The following is an 18,709-nucleotide window of genomic DNA, read 5'->3' as shown; positions in this document are numbered from 1 at the left end:
CAGGCGCTCTCAGAGACATTTTACGAACGCACCCATAATAGCCTATTTTTTTTATGTTATCGGTTCATCTTTGTTTTTTAATAAAACGAATACCGGATACCCTGTTATATTCAATGCACAACTGTAACAGAATAACTGATAAACTGTACATAACTGCAGGAAGTTTGTGTAAAATGGGGGTTTTGGGTGAATATTGAGCAGATTATTTTGAATGAATATTGAATCAAAGATGATTTTTCCTGGTGTTCTTAGGCACTTTTTATATGATTATCTATCTGTATTATGTAATTTTTAATTTGCAACAAACATACATACTTAAAAGGCTTATTTTTTTTGACATATCAAGTGTTTTCTTTGCCCTGATGCTTGGCCATTGCTCTATTAGCTCTTTGGTTGTTAAAACTGTGTACCTTTGTAGTGCAGGACGAGGCTGTTTAGCAGAGAGTGAAGGCTCTGTGAATATAGTTTGTGATCAGATCTTCATTGAGCCCTTATCCTGTAAGATTTTTTTAGGTTTAGATTTTGAATAAAAATCTAAACTTTAAAAATAATCATTTAGTTTTCTTCACAGAAGTGTATGAAATTCTGAGGTACAGGCCCACTGTATATGCTTTGGTGACCCCTAGTGGGGTTCGGATCCCCAGGTTGGGAACCAGTGGTGTAAACCATAGGCTGCAGAAATACCGGGCCATGGCTTGCTTAGAGAGTAACTTAACAACAGGCTGAAAAGTTTTGCCACCCTCTCTGGTTGAAGTTCCAAGCCTGTTTCATCTTTACCACTCCCAGCATTAGTGATGGGTGCAGTTGGCTATGGTCAGAAGTGTGCTCTGTTGAATCTGTGACCACACCCAGTGGTGATGTCCGTGGGTCCTGGAGTCCACTTCTGTCTAGCTGCAGTAAGATGAAAGGTTAAACAACTGGAGGGTGCCTTAGAAGTTTTTCAGGGGCTTTTTAAGTTCCTTAACCTTGTTTTCCACTTTTATTTATAGTGCTAAGCTGGCCTTGAAAATCAGAGCCTATAATTCAAGAACATTTTCAGTACAGCAGCTGACGGGATCTGATTGGACAACAGACAAATTGCTTTTGTTCGCACTAGTGAATTAAAAACATGCAGTGATTGTGCTTGCTTCATGTAGTCCTGTAAAACCCCTCTTTGTCTCCTTTCTCTTCTTCAGGATATGGTAACATCGCCCCAAGCACTGAGGGAGGGAAAATCTTCTGCATTCTGTATGCAATATTTGGAATACCGCTGTTTGGATTCCTCCTGGCAGGTGTCGGGGACCAGCTTGGGACCATATTTGTCAAAAGCATCGCCAAGGTGGAGAAGATGTTCCGGGTGAGTCACAACCAGTGGTCGAATTGAGGGGGGATGAGGGGGGATGCCATCCCCTTTCGAATTGAGGGGGGATGAGGGGGGATGCCATCCCCTTTGTTAGAAAATTGACCAAAAAGCATCCCCTTTGTTAATCTAGAATCTGTGTGTGCAGGCACGGACGTAATTTAAGGGGGGGGCACAGGGGACAGGGGGCGCACTTCCCGTATCTGTGCCCTCTGTCCCCCGCACTTTTTACAGCTGTTACCACAATTCAATTTGTTTTTAACATGTGGTAACGTGTTTTTCCGAGCTGTCTTTAAACGCACCATGAGTAGGTGGCACCAGGCGGCATACACATGCTGTCATGTTGTGATCTGAATCAATCGCACACAGACCAGAGGTGTGCTGCTGGGCAGTGCCTCTGTGTTAACTATGTTCAGCAAACCAGCCAGCAAGAAGCAAAAAACCTTGCACAGTTTCTTCCAAACAAACCGTGTAAGTTGAATAATGCTGTTGCATGTAGATAATGTTAGCTAAATGATGACTAATTAATAGATGCCAATATATCAAGTTAAGATAGTTAAAGCTATAGTTGGTAATGTTGGAGAGCTAGCAAGATTTGAAGCTATAGTTGGTAATGTTGGAGAGCTAGCAAGATTTGAAAGTGGCACCTCCTCTAAACTCCACCCCCTGCTCCCCCTCCCGTCAGTGCTCCGTCCAAAGCCACGAGCCCAGACATGCCTGAACGCGCATCCTGCAGTCAGCAGAGCAGAGGAGAGCCGAGTAAAATAACAAATCCCCCCAAAGCAAACAAATAATTACCTGTCCAACAGAAAGACAGAAACCTCTGCATCACTTTTCAGGCCCTTCAGCTCCCTCAGTTGTCTCTTCAAAAGCTGGACTGCTGTTGATGTCTGGTTTGTCCTCTCACTTTATCCAAAGCCTTTTTCTTCGCAGCCTTTTCTGCCTCTGACTTTCTCTTCTCAGCCTGTTTAGTGGGGCGAGCCGTTACAAGTAACGCTGGAAGTGGTACTTTTAGCTGCATTTTCTCTGCAATTGTGCAGCAAACTCCTGCTAACTCAGTATTTCTGCTGAGGAGTGTGCTGAATATTTCCGGCAACAGTGACACGTGATGAGTGCGCGCAGGGAGGAGGGAGGGAGGAACAGAGGGGAGCTCAGGCAATACGAGACATGAAGGCATCTGATTGGTTCTTTCCATTCGCACCGAATGGCAGGGATTGGTCAGAGTTTTTACAGTCCTGCAGCTGTCACAGAGGTCGAATTTTTTTCATTCCTTTTTCTGAACACATTATGTATTGACTAATCTCAGGATGGAAGGACCATTTCACCCAGTGTAACAAGAAGTGTTTCTGTACAGGATTACCAACTATGGCTTTAACAAGAATACTAATGTTATTGTTACCTATCTTAAATCGCTTGCTAGCTAGTTTCATGCTAGGAAAAAACCCACTCCTCCTAAATAAGAATTTGTGCTCACTATTGCTTTGCACATATTTTTTTAATCTTTATTGCCACAATATAAAGAGCAGGGTCAGGGAGGAGACAGTGGATCAGAGGCCAGCAAGGATGATCACGCAGGGTTCTCATAGGTGAGGAGAGATTATAACTGGCTGAGAGAAAATATCTAGAGCACAAAATTGACTGTGCGATTAATTTCCACGGCTATGTCACCACTATCAATCAATCAATCAATTTTATTTATAAAGCCCAATATCACAAATCACAATTTGCCTCACAGGGCTTTACAGCATACGACATCCCTCTGTCCTTATGACCCTCGCAGCGGATAAGGAAAAACTCCCCAAAAAAAACCCTTTAATAGGGAAAAAAACGGTAGAAACCTCAGGACTATTCTTAATTCTATTTCTAAATTTTGCTTTGCACATTTATTATCTATATCATTGCAATAGATAGAAGAGGGACAGGGAGAAACCAGGCAGGTATCTGGACAGGGACAGCAGCAGTGGAGCTTGTCGGTGAGAGAGATCACTCTGATTGGCTGTTCAGGTTTTATTTCCTCGCCCCTGTAGCGAGTGAATCTGCCTGTAGTGAAACCGGGGCAACCTGATCTCACAGAAATACATGAAATGATCACGTCCTCTTAACACCGCATTCTGTGGTGGCAGCATGTAATGAGTGAAAAATTACGTGCTGGTACCACAAAAACAATGCCAATGTACAGTCAATTAAGATCCATTGTCGTGGTGGACACACAAATTCCCTGATTTAACAACGTTGCGTCAACCTCGTTTTCCTCAATGATATCTTTAACGTTTCTGTATACACACAAAAACACAAAAGTGTCCTTGATAACTCAACAATATGACAGGTTAATGTCAAGGCCATAAAATAAAATAAATGTATTTAAATGTATGTAATAAATTTATTTTGCCTTTTGATAGCGTAGGGCTTTAAAAGCATTGTGCTGTGGGCGGATGTGGCCTGTTCGACTACTGTTTTGTAGCTACTGTCTGCCATCTGTGGGCTTCATTCCATTTCAAATTGCCGTCCGTCTGCCGTAACTGAATCCAAACACCACTAATAAATAAATAAATAAATAAGATGGTGATAAGAGGGTGATCGGTGATGCACGGTCTCTGAAGAGCAACAGTCTCGTCAGTACTGATGTCCAGATTCTCAGTTGCAGGCATCGCCAATTCCCAGTCTGAGCAGCAAAGACTTTCCTCACCCATTGGCATTGCTTTGCACCTCACCCATTGGCATTGCTTTGCATTTGAAACAACTACACCACCAGGTTTCCAGTGCTCGACTCCGTCCGTATACTCGGGCTCAAACAAATACAGCTCAACAAAGAAATACTGTTCCTCCTCAATTTCAAAGTCTTCAGACATGTTGGGCTGTCCTTTGCTAAAAGACTGTAGTGCAAATTATCTTTTAGCGACTGTGGCTACCGGTGTCACGTGATGTAAACACGGGTGAGCAAAGCTCATGCTTTCACTGGTCTCGCGCAGGCGCGCACACGTGAACGCAGAGCGCAGAGAAGCAGTCAGAGCTGCAGGCTACAGTGAGGCTAAAAACAGAGTTCAGAGCTGCAGGCTACAGTGAGGCTAAAAACAGAGTTCATATGACGTTTTTCCAAACAACTTTTTTTAGAGATACTTTGTGGATTCAATTTTGTGTTCTTGGACGTTAGTCTGGGGCGCCGTCTGCCATTCGTTGTGCTATCCGCTCCGCCCGCCAATCTCTGCAAGGGATGTGAGGACTCTAAAACTTCACCAGGGTCTCCATTGGTATACGGGTGAGTAGATAATGGCTGAATTTTCCTTTTTGGGTGCACTATCCCTTTAAGGGAGCGAAAAATAAAGTTTCAAACTCCCTACCCGGCAGCACTACGGGTCCACTACGACGATGGCATCCAGACATACCAGAACGCAGTGGAAGCTACAGAGGACATGGTGACACGGGGACTCCCAGTCACCGTCATTACGGCCCCAATCCACAAAGACCACCGAGAGCTGCAACTCCTTTCGTCATAGCAGACGGCCGGAGACCCGAAGGGAACATCAGACACGGATGCAGAAGCACAACGACAGGGGAAATTCTTACACAAATCCTACAAAGAGAAGCTACAGGAATTCAAACGAAACACACACCCAACCAAATAAACATTTTGATGGTTATCTAAATCATATGGTCCCAGATAAGTAACTTGTGTTAATTTAATTACTCCGATTTTGGACTCCGAAAGAGCTAACCTGGAACCAAGACATTTAAAAGATGTGATTATTACATAACTTAAGTTACAAGGACTGCAAGAGACCAGTCTGTTTTGAGTTAAGGAAGAAATAATTTTATTTACTTTGATCTTGGACTCTGAAAGAGCTAACCTGGAACTAAGACATTTAAAAGATATGTTGGGATTCACAGGACCACAGATGATTTATCATTTGGTAAAATCATCACGGGACAATTTAAAGGCTTTTTCCTCTGCATGCTCTTGGTCTTCAAACAAAGAGGGCTATGCGACACCCATCTCCACAGGAGATCTCACATCACACCTCAGTGAGACTCAAGTCCCAAAACTTGATTGGACAAGACCTTTTACAGTGACATGTGACTCTGTGATGTCACAGGCATCTGTACAAGATCTGCTCCCTTCCACAGAACTTCCTCTCCTTGCTCCAGCTGTTGAACAGCTAACACCTCTCTCCGGCTGGGCTTGGAACAGCCCAGAGGCCCAGACCACTAAAGGGAGGGCAATTGATCACAGACTCTGACCTGAAACAGAAAGGTAGAGTTGCAAACACAAGGTTACTAGCTTTCCAGCAATAAGGAATTAAGTGAGTTAGCACCCAGCGTCTAACTCTGCAAGCACCCCGAGCGACTGGCTTCCTCAGATCAGAACCTTTGGAACAAAGGACACAACAAAGACTGCAGCTGAAACTACACCTTCCCAGCCTTCTTCTGCCGGCTAACGGCAGTACACCACCAAGTGACTCTTTCCTCCATCCATTCAAGGATCGGTAATGTAACAACTGGGCATAGCTTATCACAGCTTTACAGGCTAAGCAAGACTGGTTAACTTGTTGCATGTGCTTTGATGCTGTTTACTGAGTATTGTTGTGATAGATTGCAGTTAGGTCATTGATTAGTTGGCTTCGCCAAAGCTAAGTGTTTAGTTTGCTAATACTGTTCACAAACAGATTCTTGCATACAACTAAACAATCTCTGTACTAATCCAGACCGTTTGCAACACATATCACATTGACATAGACTCATTAACAAAGGCTTTCAACAGAGCTACCCCAAACAGGCATATCAAAGTTCCTGCTTCTTTTCCTTTGTCTTTGTCCTGACCACATGGTCAGACAAACACCTCCCCCGAAACTGAAGCAGCCTTGATTCGGCCATTTTGGTAGTTCTCTGTTGTCAGCCATTTTGCTTTGTAGGCCAAANATTAATTTAATTATTAATCAAACTCCAAATTAATAGTTTAGCGTATTTTATGAGACTGATATCTTTAACTGGCATCATTTTTCCCTTTACGGGAATGGTGCCCCACGAGGTGATTTAATGTTAATTAAGTCACATTATTTAACGTAATTATTACTTATTAATAATAATTATTAATTATTTCCGATAGCCAATTAAATCCCAACATATTTGTTTGTATTTAAACCTAGTGTGTTGACCCAAACATTTATGGTGCCGCAGAGTGAGGTAAATATATGTTGACCCCAACAATATGATTATTAGATAACTTAAGTTACAAGGACTGCAAGGTGTTATGTAGCTTACTTATATGTCTATGTGCAAACAATTTTGACACAACTCAGAGCGACACGCGGACACGTTGGCTTCAGCTTAACTCAGCTTTATTCTGCAGAAGCACGTCAACGAGTACAGACTTGAACCTCAGGCTTACAGCACCGCCTACTGGCGTTATAGTGAATAACACTTGGCCATTAATTATCACATACATAACATCTCCTCCCAACTTAAATATGTTGTCAGCTTCAAGTCAAAATAATAACTTAGCATATGGTAACATTAACTTAAAATACTTCTATTGTTTCAGTACACAAAATAAAGGTAATGGGAGTTTTCTTTCTTTCAGAAAATTATCTGCATGTTAGAACATTAAGCCTATTTCTTAGCACGAACAAGCTAGAACAGTCTCTAGTGCAACTGCAACGTTACCATTCTCACCCTCTTCATCAGGAGTTTCAGTCCGTCCCCTCTGGTACCCGTTTCAGATTCCCCTCAGTTAAGTCTAACAGATACAAACAATCATACATTCCCTCAGCCATCACCCTCCTTAATGCAGGGAAAAGGAGGTGACTTATAGCCTCATACATGCAAATATTTATTTACTTATTTATTGCTGTTTTTGTATTACACTGTGGATAATGTTATTTGTTTGTAAGATCTGATTCAGCTGTCAATTTTTATCTATGGAGATGGCAGAACTGTTGTTGTTGTTGCTGTTGTTGCTGTTGTTGTTTTTGCATTGTGACTAGCACAAGAGTGTGTTTCCTTGTGTGGTTTTTTACTGTAGCTTTCTGCCTGTCATCGATGTAGTGCTGTTGTGCTTGTTCTGGTGTCTGTTTCTTTGTCTTTCTTTTTATGTCAGTACCATGCTGCAGCACAAATTGCCCACTCAGGGACAATAAATTTTAACTTGAACTTGAACTTGCAACTGCACTCTTTTTTTTTCTTAGTCCTTTCACTTAGCTTGATAACGCTCGGATGGTTTGGTCATCCTCAAGGGATAGCGTCTACCAGTCTCTGATACCTGAGTATCTCCTGCGAGGGGTGGTTCAGTGGAGTGGGGTGTTTCAGGTGGCCTGGTTGGAAAGGGAACTGGATTCCCATTCTCTCTAGGGTGACGTGAAGTGTTACCTGCACTTGATTGAGGCAACACAGGGAGGCTGATGGGAAGATGCACAGCAGGACCTGCAAGTGCCTGGTCTGCTTGGTCTGAACGTGCAAACATCTGCTCCACGTGACGTTTCCAAATTCCATGTGCTCCCACATTCACCTTGTGTGTACGACACAGGTCCAGTTTGTGCCGTAACAACACCTTGTTTCCACTTCTCCCCCTTTCGGTAGTCACGCACCAGGACAGGCTGTCCAATAACAAAGTCTCTGGGCTTGGAGCGTTCTTGGCAGTGTTGCTGTTGAGCATCCTGTGACTGGTGCACTGGTCCAGCCACACTGGGTTTTAGGAGATCCAGCCGAGTGCGCAGCTTGCGCTTCAGGAACAACATAGCTGGTGATTCCTTGGTTGTGGCGTGAGGGGTGTTGCGATGTGTTAAGAGGAATGTGTCCAGTCGATGCTACACAGGTGCAGTGGCTCTGGAAGATTTCAAAGCATGTTTGAAAGTCTGCACGAAGCGTTCAGCCAGCCCGTTGGTAGCAGCATTGTATGGTGCAGAGTGGATGTGCTTACCACTGTTGGGATTCAAAAATGCAGCAAACTCCTGAGAACAGAACTGGGGGCCATTGTCACTCACGAGAATGTGTGGGATGCCGTGACGGCTGTAAAGGCCCCTCAGTACTTGAATGGTCTTGCTCGCTGTTGTATTGTCCATGATATGTACCTCAGGCCATTTGGAGTGTGCATCCACAGACACAAAGTACATGTGTCCTTCAAACGGCCCCGCAAAGTCCACATGAATCCCTTCCCACGGACTACAGGGCCACATCCAGGGGTGTAGAGGTGTGAGACCTGGCTCTTTTTGGATCCGCTGACAGGAAGGGCAGGATTTCGCTTGGAGCTCTATCTGGGAGTCACAGCCGGGCCACCAGACGTAGCTCCGAGCCAGGCTTTTCATCCTCACTACTGTGCTGTGTGCAGCTCTCTCAGAACTTGGGGTCGTAGTTTGGGTGGGACAATCACTCTTATGCCCCACATGAGGCATCCATGCTGCACAGTGAGCTCATGTCGACGCATCAGGAAGGGTGAAAGCTCATCACCAGAGTCTTTTGTAGCTAGAAACTGACCAGTAGTGACCATCTCTAGGACGCAAGACAGTGTGGGGTCCGCCATGGTGTGGCGTCTGATCTCAGTACTACTGATCGGTAGAGTGTCTAGCTGGGACGTGTAGAATACATCCACAGTGTCCTCCTTCTCTTCATGAGTGTGGGGAATTGGCAGTCGAGAAAGTCCATCTGCATTAGCGTGCAGTGCTGCCTTCCTATACTCAATGGTGTAGTCATGTGCTGACAGGAGGAGCGCCCAACGCTGCATCCGGGCTGCAGCCAAAGGTGGAGTACTTTTCCATGGACTCAGGATGGAGGTGAGCGAGCGATGGTCAGTGAGCAGTGAAAACTTGTTACAATAAAGGTACTGGTGGAACTTGCGTACTCCAAAGACTATCGCCAGCGCCTCCCTCTCAATCTGGGCGTAGTTCTGTTCTGCCTTGCTGAGTGTTCTCGAAGCATAGGCAATGGGTTTTTCCTCGCCGTCAGGCATAACGTGCGAGAGTACAGCACCAACCCCTTAGGGTGAAGCGTCACAGGCAAGACAGAGGGGCAGCTCAGCATCGTAATGGGTCAGGACTTTTTGTGATACCAGGAGCTCCTTAGCTTTTTGGAAAGCTGAATTACACACTGCAGTCCACTGTCATTTCTGTCCCTTATGCAGCAGTGCATTCAGTGGGTTCAGGATGGTGGCTAAGTTGGGAAGAAACCGTCCATAATAGTTAATCATCCGGAGGAAAGAACGTAGTTGGCTGATGTTAGTGGGTGCAGGAGCATCCACAATAGCGCATTCCTTCTCTGGTGACTTGTGGAGCCCAGCAGCATCTATGATGTGCCCTAGGTACTCCACTGACTCCTGGAAGAAGAGATATTTTAGTTTGACATGTAGGCCATGCTCCTCCAGCCTTCCCAGAACAGTATCCAGAGTTTTTAGGTGAGTTTTCTCATCTGGTCCACTCATGAGGATATCATCCAAGTAACAGTGAGTGAAGGGGAGCCTGACGAGTACTTGGTCCATGACCTTTTGGAACAGTGGGGTGCAGATGCTATTCCAAAAGGTAAACGGTTGTAGCAGAAAAGTCCTTTCTGTGTAGAGATAGTCAGTAGGTGCTTCCATCTGCAGATAAGCATTTGACAAGTCCAGCTTACTGAAACGTTGGCCTCCAGCTAGGGAGGCAAAAAGGTCCTCAATGCGTGGAAGAGGGTATCTGTCCACACAGAGTGCTGGGTTGATTGTAACCTTGAAATCACCACAAAGTCTCACTGTGGCGCCTTTTTTGCTGACAGGGACCACGGGTGTGACCCAGTCACAATGGTCCACTGGTGAGATCATGCCAAGCTCAGTGAGGTGTGTCAGTTCGGCCTCCACTTTAGGTCGAAGAGCATAGGGCACATTACATGGCGGGCAAAACTTGGGTGTACAATCAGGTTTGAGAGTCACTTTAGCTTTAAATCCTTTCAATGTGCCAAGATCATCAGAGAAAACAGCGGAATGTCTCCTTAATACACTACCAAGGCTGTCTCCTCTACCTGGCTGTTCTGCGTACAGGGTCTTTAAAGACTTCAAGTTCAGTCTAATGGCTCTCAGCCATTCTCTTCCAAAAAGGGGTGGAGCATCCACCTTCACCACATACAGGGGTAACTTAGCACTCTGCTTGTTGAGACTTACTTGCACTTTAATAATTCCTTCTGGTGCGAGAGGCTGTCCCGTGTATGTCTTCAGCACAACATCAGTAGGCTGCAAGGGCATGTGACTCAAAGAGCTTTCATACTGTCCCCATGAGATCAAAGAAACAGCAGCTCCAGTATCCAGCTCCATCTCCATCTTTTGTCCATCAACTACAGGAAATACAGAGATGCGTACATATTTCCCTTTGTGAGACAATGTATTCAGTCCCAGTTCATTATCTGTGTCAGTTTTGTCACTGTCAATATCACTTGCCTCCACGCCGTGCACTCTCCTTTCTGTTGCCTTTCTGCTCCGGTCGTCCCTCTCTCTGTTTCCACTCTTTCTCTTGGTTGCTTTTCATCTTGATTTTACACATGCACCACAGACTCACCATCCTCCTGGTTGCGTTTGTGGAAACTGTATCTCTCCGCAATCACAAGGGGTTTCGGGGCGAAATGTCCCTGCAGTTCATCCACAATACGTTTGTAATCCACATCTCCGGGCTTTGTAGGAGCTATCAGACTCCACAGTAATCCATATGTTTTCGACCCCATCACACTAAGCAGCACCGGCACTTTCTTTTCATCTCCGATCTCATTAGGTAGGATATAATGTTCAAAACGTTCAATATACGTTGTCCACTGTTCCCCGGAGTCATCAAAGGGAGCCATATGTCTGATTATTCCAGCCATAATGTCTTCTTTGGTCCACGAGTAGCCGGAGAAGAGTGCTACACTAGCTACACTTAGCCTAGCTTGCTAACGTCTTCGTAGCGTGGATTTCTTTGGCCAAACTTCACTCACGCGGCAACCTTCAACGCTCAGCAATGAGGATAAGATTCTAGACTCCACAACTCGTCGCCAGTTTGTTATGTAGCTTACTTATATGTCTATGTGCAAACAATTTTGACACAACTCAGAGCGACACACGGACACATTGGCTTCAGCTTAACTTAGCTTTACTCTGCAGAAGCACGTCAACGAGTACAGACTTGAACGTCAGGCTTACAGCACCGCCTACTGGCATTATAGTAAATAACACTTGGCCATTAATTATCACATACATAACATAAGGGACCAGTCTGATTGAGTTAAGAAAAAAATAATTTTATTTACTTTGATTTAGGACTCTGAAAGAGCTAACCTGGAACTAAGACATCTAAAAGATGTGATTATTACATAACTTAAAGGTGCTGTATATAAGAATGTGGCCAAAATGGTTACTGCACTCAAATTTTTTTGAGTGCAGTAACCAGCGGACCGTTCGAGCAAGTCCGGCTTCTCTGCTGCTAATGCTGCTGCCGGGATACAGCTGAGGAGACTGTTAATGCTATGTACCGGGACACTGCTAATGCTGCTTGCCGTGCTGCTGTAGCTCAGTCGTAACTTTAACTGATGCTGAGACTCTACTGACTGCGTGACTGGTAGACAGCGGTGGGTGGCGCAACAGGCCAAAACACAAATTCAAAACATAAACATGATTTGCGGACCGTAAAATTTTTTTTTAAATGCGAATATTCTGGCTGTACTATTGTTGTCGGTGAGATCAGTATGTTATATGAACATTATTCCTTAGTCTCTGTGACATATTAGGAGGATTTTACGACTATTTGCTTTAGATTTCTTATATATAGCTCCTTTAAGTTACAAGAACTGCAAGGGACCAGTCTGTTTTGAGTTAAGGAAAAAATCATTCTAATTATTTTGATTTTGGACTCTGAAAGAGCTAACCTGGAACTAAGATACTTAGAAGATATGGTTATTATTACATAAGTTGAGTTACAAGGACTGCGAGGGACTGGTCTGTCCAGCGTTAGGGGGAAAAAACAAAAAACAAAAAAAAACAATGAACAATCTGAGGACTCCTACAGTTATCTACACAATGTAGTCGGGACACGAAAATGCAGAGGGCATGTCAAATAAAGATATGCGCCCATCTTCCAGGGCTCCTCTCTCTATGAAGAGAGGAATTTCCCTCTATGAGTGCTTTAACATCACAAGCACCAGAAAGGCTCGATCTGACCGAGCCTCATCATCGGAAGCAACAGAAACTAAAGAAGGTAAAGAGGACTCAATTAGATTTAAGTTCTTTTTACATTTGTATATAGTTTTGTTACTAAGTTCATGAGTGTTTTTGGGATGTATAAGGTTTTAAAAAATACAGCACAACACAGGGAGAAAGAAGGCACAAATAACATGAAAAAGAAATGACAGACAACCAAAATCTTAAGATTATTTCATACAATATAAATGGAATCCTTAACCCAGCAAAAAGAAGCAAAATCCTGAGTAAACTGAAAAAAGAAAAAGCACACATTGCTTTACAACAGGAAACGCACCTCATCTCAATAGAACATGAAAAATTGGGGAGGCTGGGACTTTCAGAAATATTCTATTCATCATACAAATCTGGTCATAGAAGAGGCGTAGCCACCCTAATATCTCAAAGATTTCCCTTTGAGAAGACCTCAGAGATAAAAGATAAAGAAGGAAGATACTTGCTGGTCTCGGAAAATAGAGGGTACTGAAGTATCGATACTGAATGTTTATATTCCACCTGACAGTAATATAGCATTCTACAGAAAAATATTTGACTTGATGTCTGAAGCAACAGACATTCTTATATGCAGAGGGGATTGGACATACAAATTAATCCAAGGCTAGACTCCTTGAAAACGTTCACACAAACCGCAATTCATAAAAAAATTACGATTCTCATGTCAGAACTTGGGGTGATTGATCTATGGCGAGATGTTCACCCATCAGAACGAGATTACACACATTATTTTTATCCACATGATGTGTACTTGAGAATCAATTATTTTTTTATTTATAAGAGAGATCGTCCTAGAGTACATCAGTGTGAGCATGGTAATATTGACTTGTATTAGTCATAAGTATTCTTAACGATACGCAATTTAAAACACAAATAAAGAAAGAAATAGAACAGTTTTTACAAGAAAATAAAAGTTACCTCAGAAATGGTATGGGATACATTAAAAGCTGTTTTAAGGGGGAATATAATCCCATATTGTGCAAACAAAAAGAAAGAAAGACAAGAGAGACTAGCAAAACTAACTAAAGAACTGGGAGAGCTTGAGACAAAACACGAAAAGGACACAACCCCGAATATTGCGTACAATTAAAGGAAATTAGGAAGGAGATAAACACCTGGTACAGTCAAGAAACGCAAAAAAAGATGATCTATACAAAACAAAATACTATGAGACGGGCTCAAAATTTGCAAAACTGTTAGCGAGAAAACTACAAAAACAAAAAGCAGACAACACTATACACAAAATCAGGGACCCAATTACAAAGAACCTAGTATATAAAAGAGAGGAAATACAGACAGCCTTCCAAAACTATTATAAAGAACTATATTCTCAACCACAATTAGAGGAGGAACAAAATATTAGAATTTTTTCAAATTCTCTTAACTTACCTATCTTAAATGAGGAACAAAATAATAAATTGATGGCAGAAATAACAGAGGAAGAATTAAATAAAGCCATTTCCAGGCTAAAAACCAACAAGTCACCAGGGCCAGACGGATTCTCATCTGAATGGTACAAGACCTTCAGGACCGAACTAAAACCATACCTCCTTCATATATTCAATAAAGCTTTAAAAGAAGGAAATATTCCTCCAACATGGAAGGAAGCCACTATATCAGTCATAAGAACTGATATAGAAAGAATGTGGCTCGTTTAGACCAATTTCAATTCTCAATATTGATTATAAATTATATACATCAATTCTTGCAATAAGAGTTGAAGAAGTTCTTCCCCAGCTCATCCATACAGACCAAACCGGATTTGTACCACAGAGACAAACACATGACTATATAAGATGATGACTACATGTACTAAGCCATATTCAAGAACAAAAATTACAGGCCTTATTGGTCAGTTTGGATGCAGAGAAAGCCTTCGACTCGGTGAGCTGGGGGTTCTTGTACAGGGTCCTTGAGAAATTTGGCTTTCATGATAGTTTTATTAATGCAATTAGCTTATTATATAGAGATATAATAACCCAACTGCCTGAGTTAAAATAAATGGACACTTATCAGAGACCATCAAATTAGAATGTGGCACAAGACAAGGCTGTGGAATGTCACCGCTTCTTTTGCACTCTTAATAGAGCCGCTAGCCCGATGGATCAGACAGAAAGACAGCATCAAAGGTGTTAACATAACGATGAACACAAGGTGGCGCTGTACGCAGACGACATTTTGGTGTACCTAATTGAACCTTCTAAATCTCTCCTTGAATTATTTAAATTACTAGAACAATTTAGTAAATATGCGGGATAGAAACTAAATATCCAAAAAACACAAATTTTAAAACTAAATTACAGCCCACCAATAGAGCTCCAAAACAGATTCCACATGAGCTGGGACCAAGAGGTAATAAAACATCTTGGAATACTGCTGCCAAAAGAAATAACCACAACTAAAAAAAATTAACTACAACCCACTCCTAAATAAATTAAAAGCAGATATATTAAGATGGAATTCCAACCCATTTATGAGTTTAACACAAAGAATAGAAACCATTAAAATGAATATCCTCCCTAGAATCCTGTTTCTGTTTCAAGCTCTCCCTGTCGAAATTAAACCTCAGCAATTTAATGAGTGGGACAAAATTCTCTCGAGATTTATCTGGCAAGGGAAAACACCAAGAGAAAGGGCCCTATTTATATGGTCTAAAGCAGATGGCGGAGGGCACATAATCCATGTCGCAAGTGTCATTGCTATTTAGATGCAGGCGCAGTTGTCATTTTCACGCCCTGCGCCCTCGTCGTCTAACTAGCAAATGAACCATAGACTGTATAAAATAATGGACGTAGTCACCGTGACGTCACCCATCCGTTTCTGAAGAGTGGATTTGAAGCTCAAAATACTCCGCTCTGGACGTCGCCATCTTGGCAGTGCCTGACTCCGCCCAACTCCCGGACAATCAAAAATGGGCAAAGAGGCGGGACGAAGGAAGCCTGGTTGCCTAAACACGCCCACCTCACTCGGCGCTGCTAACAAGCTAGGCTAACACGCTACGAGGCTAAGAAGCTACGCTACTTTGGCTAGCCCTGTGGTGTTGTCTGCTCCCGCTTGGTGCCAGCTCCCCTGCAGCTCCCTCACGAAACTTGAGGTAAGTTGAGTTTAGCTGAAACTAATGTTATACAACAAACCTTGAAACAATGATTCAGCTGTTATCTTAAAAATAATGCTTCAACTTTTTTTGAATATATAACGCTAATTATTTATTACACTCATTTTACTTTCATATGCACAGTGTGGATCATTGGTGACAATGTTCACTTACCGAAAAACCTGGAGCACAGACTTCTTGGACGGTCTGTTGGTATAATTAGTCGAACAGCAAGCCATATTACTCCAATGTTTGCCTGAAAAAATATCCAAAAGGTACAAACATGGCTGAGAGGACAGGTTCAATGCCTTGAACATGGGCACGAATTGGCTGAGATGAAGCCGAGCAGACGGCCGAGTCTGAGCTCAGCTCCGCCGAGCTCCGCACAGTGAAGCCAGCGGCTAGTTAGCATGCTAGTTAGCCACCCGTGATGGTGCGATCTGTCACTCAATGTGACCACGCCCTTAATTATGCGCAATTTCAAACCTTAATAACATTTAAACGGAAGAGTTAGAAAAAAATTCACCCCCCCCCCACAGTTGTCATGAAAGGGGAAATTAACTATAGAGACCAAAACCATTTTTGTACCAGGCTGTAAACATGTTTATTTCTGCTCTAAAGTTGGGCATTCTAACATGGGAATTGACTCACTTCCGGAGCCAGCCTCAAGTGGACAGTCAATGAACTGCAGTTTTTGGCACTTCCGCATTGGCCTCACTCGTCTCCCCCGGAGGTTGGGGCTTGAAATGAACTTGCGCTTCTCTGGGTGTGTTGGTCTAAAAATGAGGAGTGGTCAGGCGCAGTCATGGCGTGTTGCTAGTTAGATGGCATAAAAAGCAATACGCCAGTGACCAACAAAGTCAACGGCGCAGTATTTTGCTGTTAAACAAGTTAATAATATGCGTCTCTAGGCGGGTGCACAACGCGTGTGCACTCTGCTCAGACACACATGGAGCAGTCACACAAACAAATAACAAATAACAAATAAAAATATGATTACAATGTGAAAGGTTATTATAACAAATAAAAATATGATTACAATGTGAAAGGTTATTATTGTGCACATTAGATCATTCTGATTTTCTTTCTGTTCAGTTTCTGATAAATATTTTAATCGCAGTAATAATGATCATCATAATCCGGGAGGTCCAAGCTCGCAGTGTCCCAATATACGGAACTGCGAGCAGACCTCCACGGGCTGATGATGCATAGCCTGTAAAATGAACTTGTCTTTCCCAATTGAATTGTGATCATTTTGGCATGTAAATCACAAAATCAAAGATGTGAAAACGTGTGATAAAGTTTATTTTGACATAAACACAACAATAACCAGCTTCTGTGAACTAAAAACGTAAACTTATAGCCCTACAAGTACAAATGTATATTTAAAAAAAAAAGGAACGTAAAACTGAAGATCATCTTGTCAGGAGGAGGAGGAGGAGGAGGATGACCCCAGTTACGCAGCCAGTGCTCAGCCAGACCAGACGGGCCCGGGTGCAGCCACAGGACCAGCCCTTCCTGTACCTTCAGGCGGGGGGGTTAAGGAAGGAAGTAGAACAAATAATGAACAAATTGAAAAATCCATGGCTGAAGTTCCAACTTAAAACATGGAACACAATCAAAACAGAATATAAATTACTGGATAAGTTATGGATAATCAGATGGTATGCATACAACCCAGACTTCAACCCCAATCAATTAGACTTCAGATTTAAAACCTGGACAAGCAAAGGGACTACAACGTTCTATTCACTTACAAATAAGGGACTATTAAAAGACTTCCAAACTCTAAGAAGAGAATTTTCTTTAGTACAACAGGACTTTTATAGATACTTGCAATTCCGTAATCATTTTGATAAATGCAATAAAAAACATCCAATAGATCTGGAAGATGCAATACTAAAAGAAATCCTAAGGTCATACTTGTGTGAATCAGCTAAAGGTGCTATCTCAAGATTGTACAAAGGTTTCCTAACAAAACAATCGTACTCCACGGACTATATAAAAAATAACTGGGAAAAAGAAGGAGACTTAGAAATAACAAAAGAAGAATGGTATAACTACTGTGAACTACAGTGGAAATGCACCAATTCACATACATGGAGGGAATTTGCATGGAAATGTTTAATAAGATTTTTTACTACTCCAGAAATGAAAACTCATTACACAGGGGAAGACCCCATATGCTGGAGAGGATGTGGGGACCGGGATGCAACCCATTGGCATATATTTTGGCAATGCCCAGGGTTACATCATTTCTGGTCAGAGGTACATAAAACAATGGAAGAAATATTTCATATGATGATACCCAACCATTTCTAAAAATTTATCTTAGGTAAATCAGACTTTATTACTGGAAACGTTGATAAATATCTATTTATATTAATGATAACTGCAGCTAAGAAAAACATCACTAGACATTGGTCGCACCCCGAACTTCCCACAGTAAGAGAATGGGTGGACACGACTGACGACATATATCTAATGGAAAAAATCACACACTCACTTAATCTGCAAATGGACAGATTTACTAAGATATGGTCAAAGTGGATCTCCTTTGTGGAAAAGAGACAGCCAAATTGAAGGGACACAACAGAATGAAAAAACAACTAAACCAATGTTACAAAAATAATGGGCTGATACCCTTATTAATGAACAAGAAAAATCTTGTGGTATCCCTTTACCTGACCACACTAAAATAGCATGTGACTGCTAGTTTAACCTCCCACGAAAGTGCTGATATTTTCTACCCTACATATGTTTTTCTATTATACATCCCTGTTCTACTGTTCAATTAAAGTAAACATATTCATCTCCTCCCCCCATCCTTAATTATCAATACAAATATGTATGCAGGTATGTAAGTACGTGAAAGCAAGTGTGTACAAATATAAATGAGTGCATAGTATGGGTATGTAAAGATACATAATAGCCTAATTTCATCAATCAATCAATCAATCAATCAATCAATCAATCAATCAATCAATCAATTTCATTTATAAAGCCCAATATCACAAATCACAATTTGCCTCTCAGGGCTTTACAGCATACAACATCCCTCTGTCCTTTGGACCCTCACAGCGGATAAGGAAAAACTCCCCAAAAAAAA

The 18,709-nt window shown here is 42.2% G+C and overlaps 1 protein-coding gene across 1 annotated transcript in view; it reads left to right on the top strand.

Annotated features, from left to right (window-relative positions):
- kcnk10a (potassium channel, subfamily K, member 10a) overlaps positions 1-18,709 on the top strand; it is an 84,365-nt gene that overhangs the window by 43,386 nt on the left and 22,270 nt on the right. The window contains exon 4 of the mRNA XM_050058860.1: positions 1,176-1,336. Coding sequence (XP_049914817.1) covers positions 1,176-1,336 — 161 coding nt within the window. The remainder of the gene's footprint in view (positions 1-1,175; positions 1,337-18,709) is intronic.

The sequence above is a fragment of the Epinephelus moara genome, chromosome 12 (assembly GCF_006386435.1).
Source record: "Epinephelus moara isolate mb chromosome 12, YSFRI_EMoa_1.0, whole genome shotgun sequence".
Classification (NCBI taxonomy): Eukaryota; Metazoa; Chordata; class Actinopteri; order Perciformes; family Serranidae; genus Epinephelus; species Epinephelus moara.
This window is presented reverse-complemented; position numbering and strand designations above follow the sequence as displayed.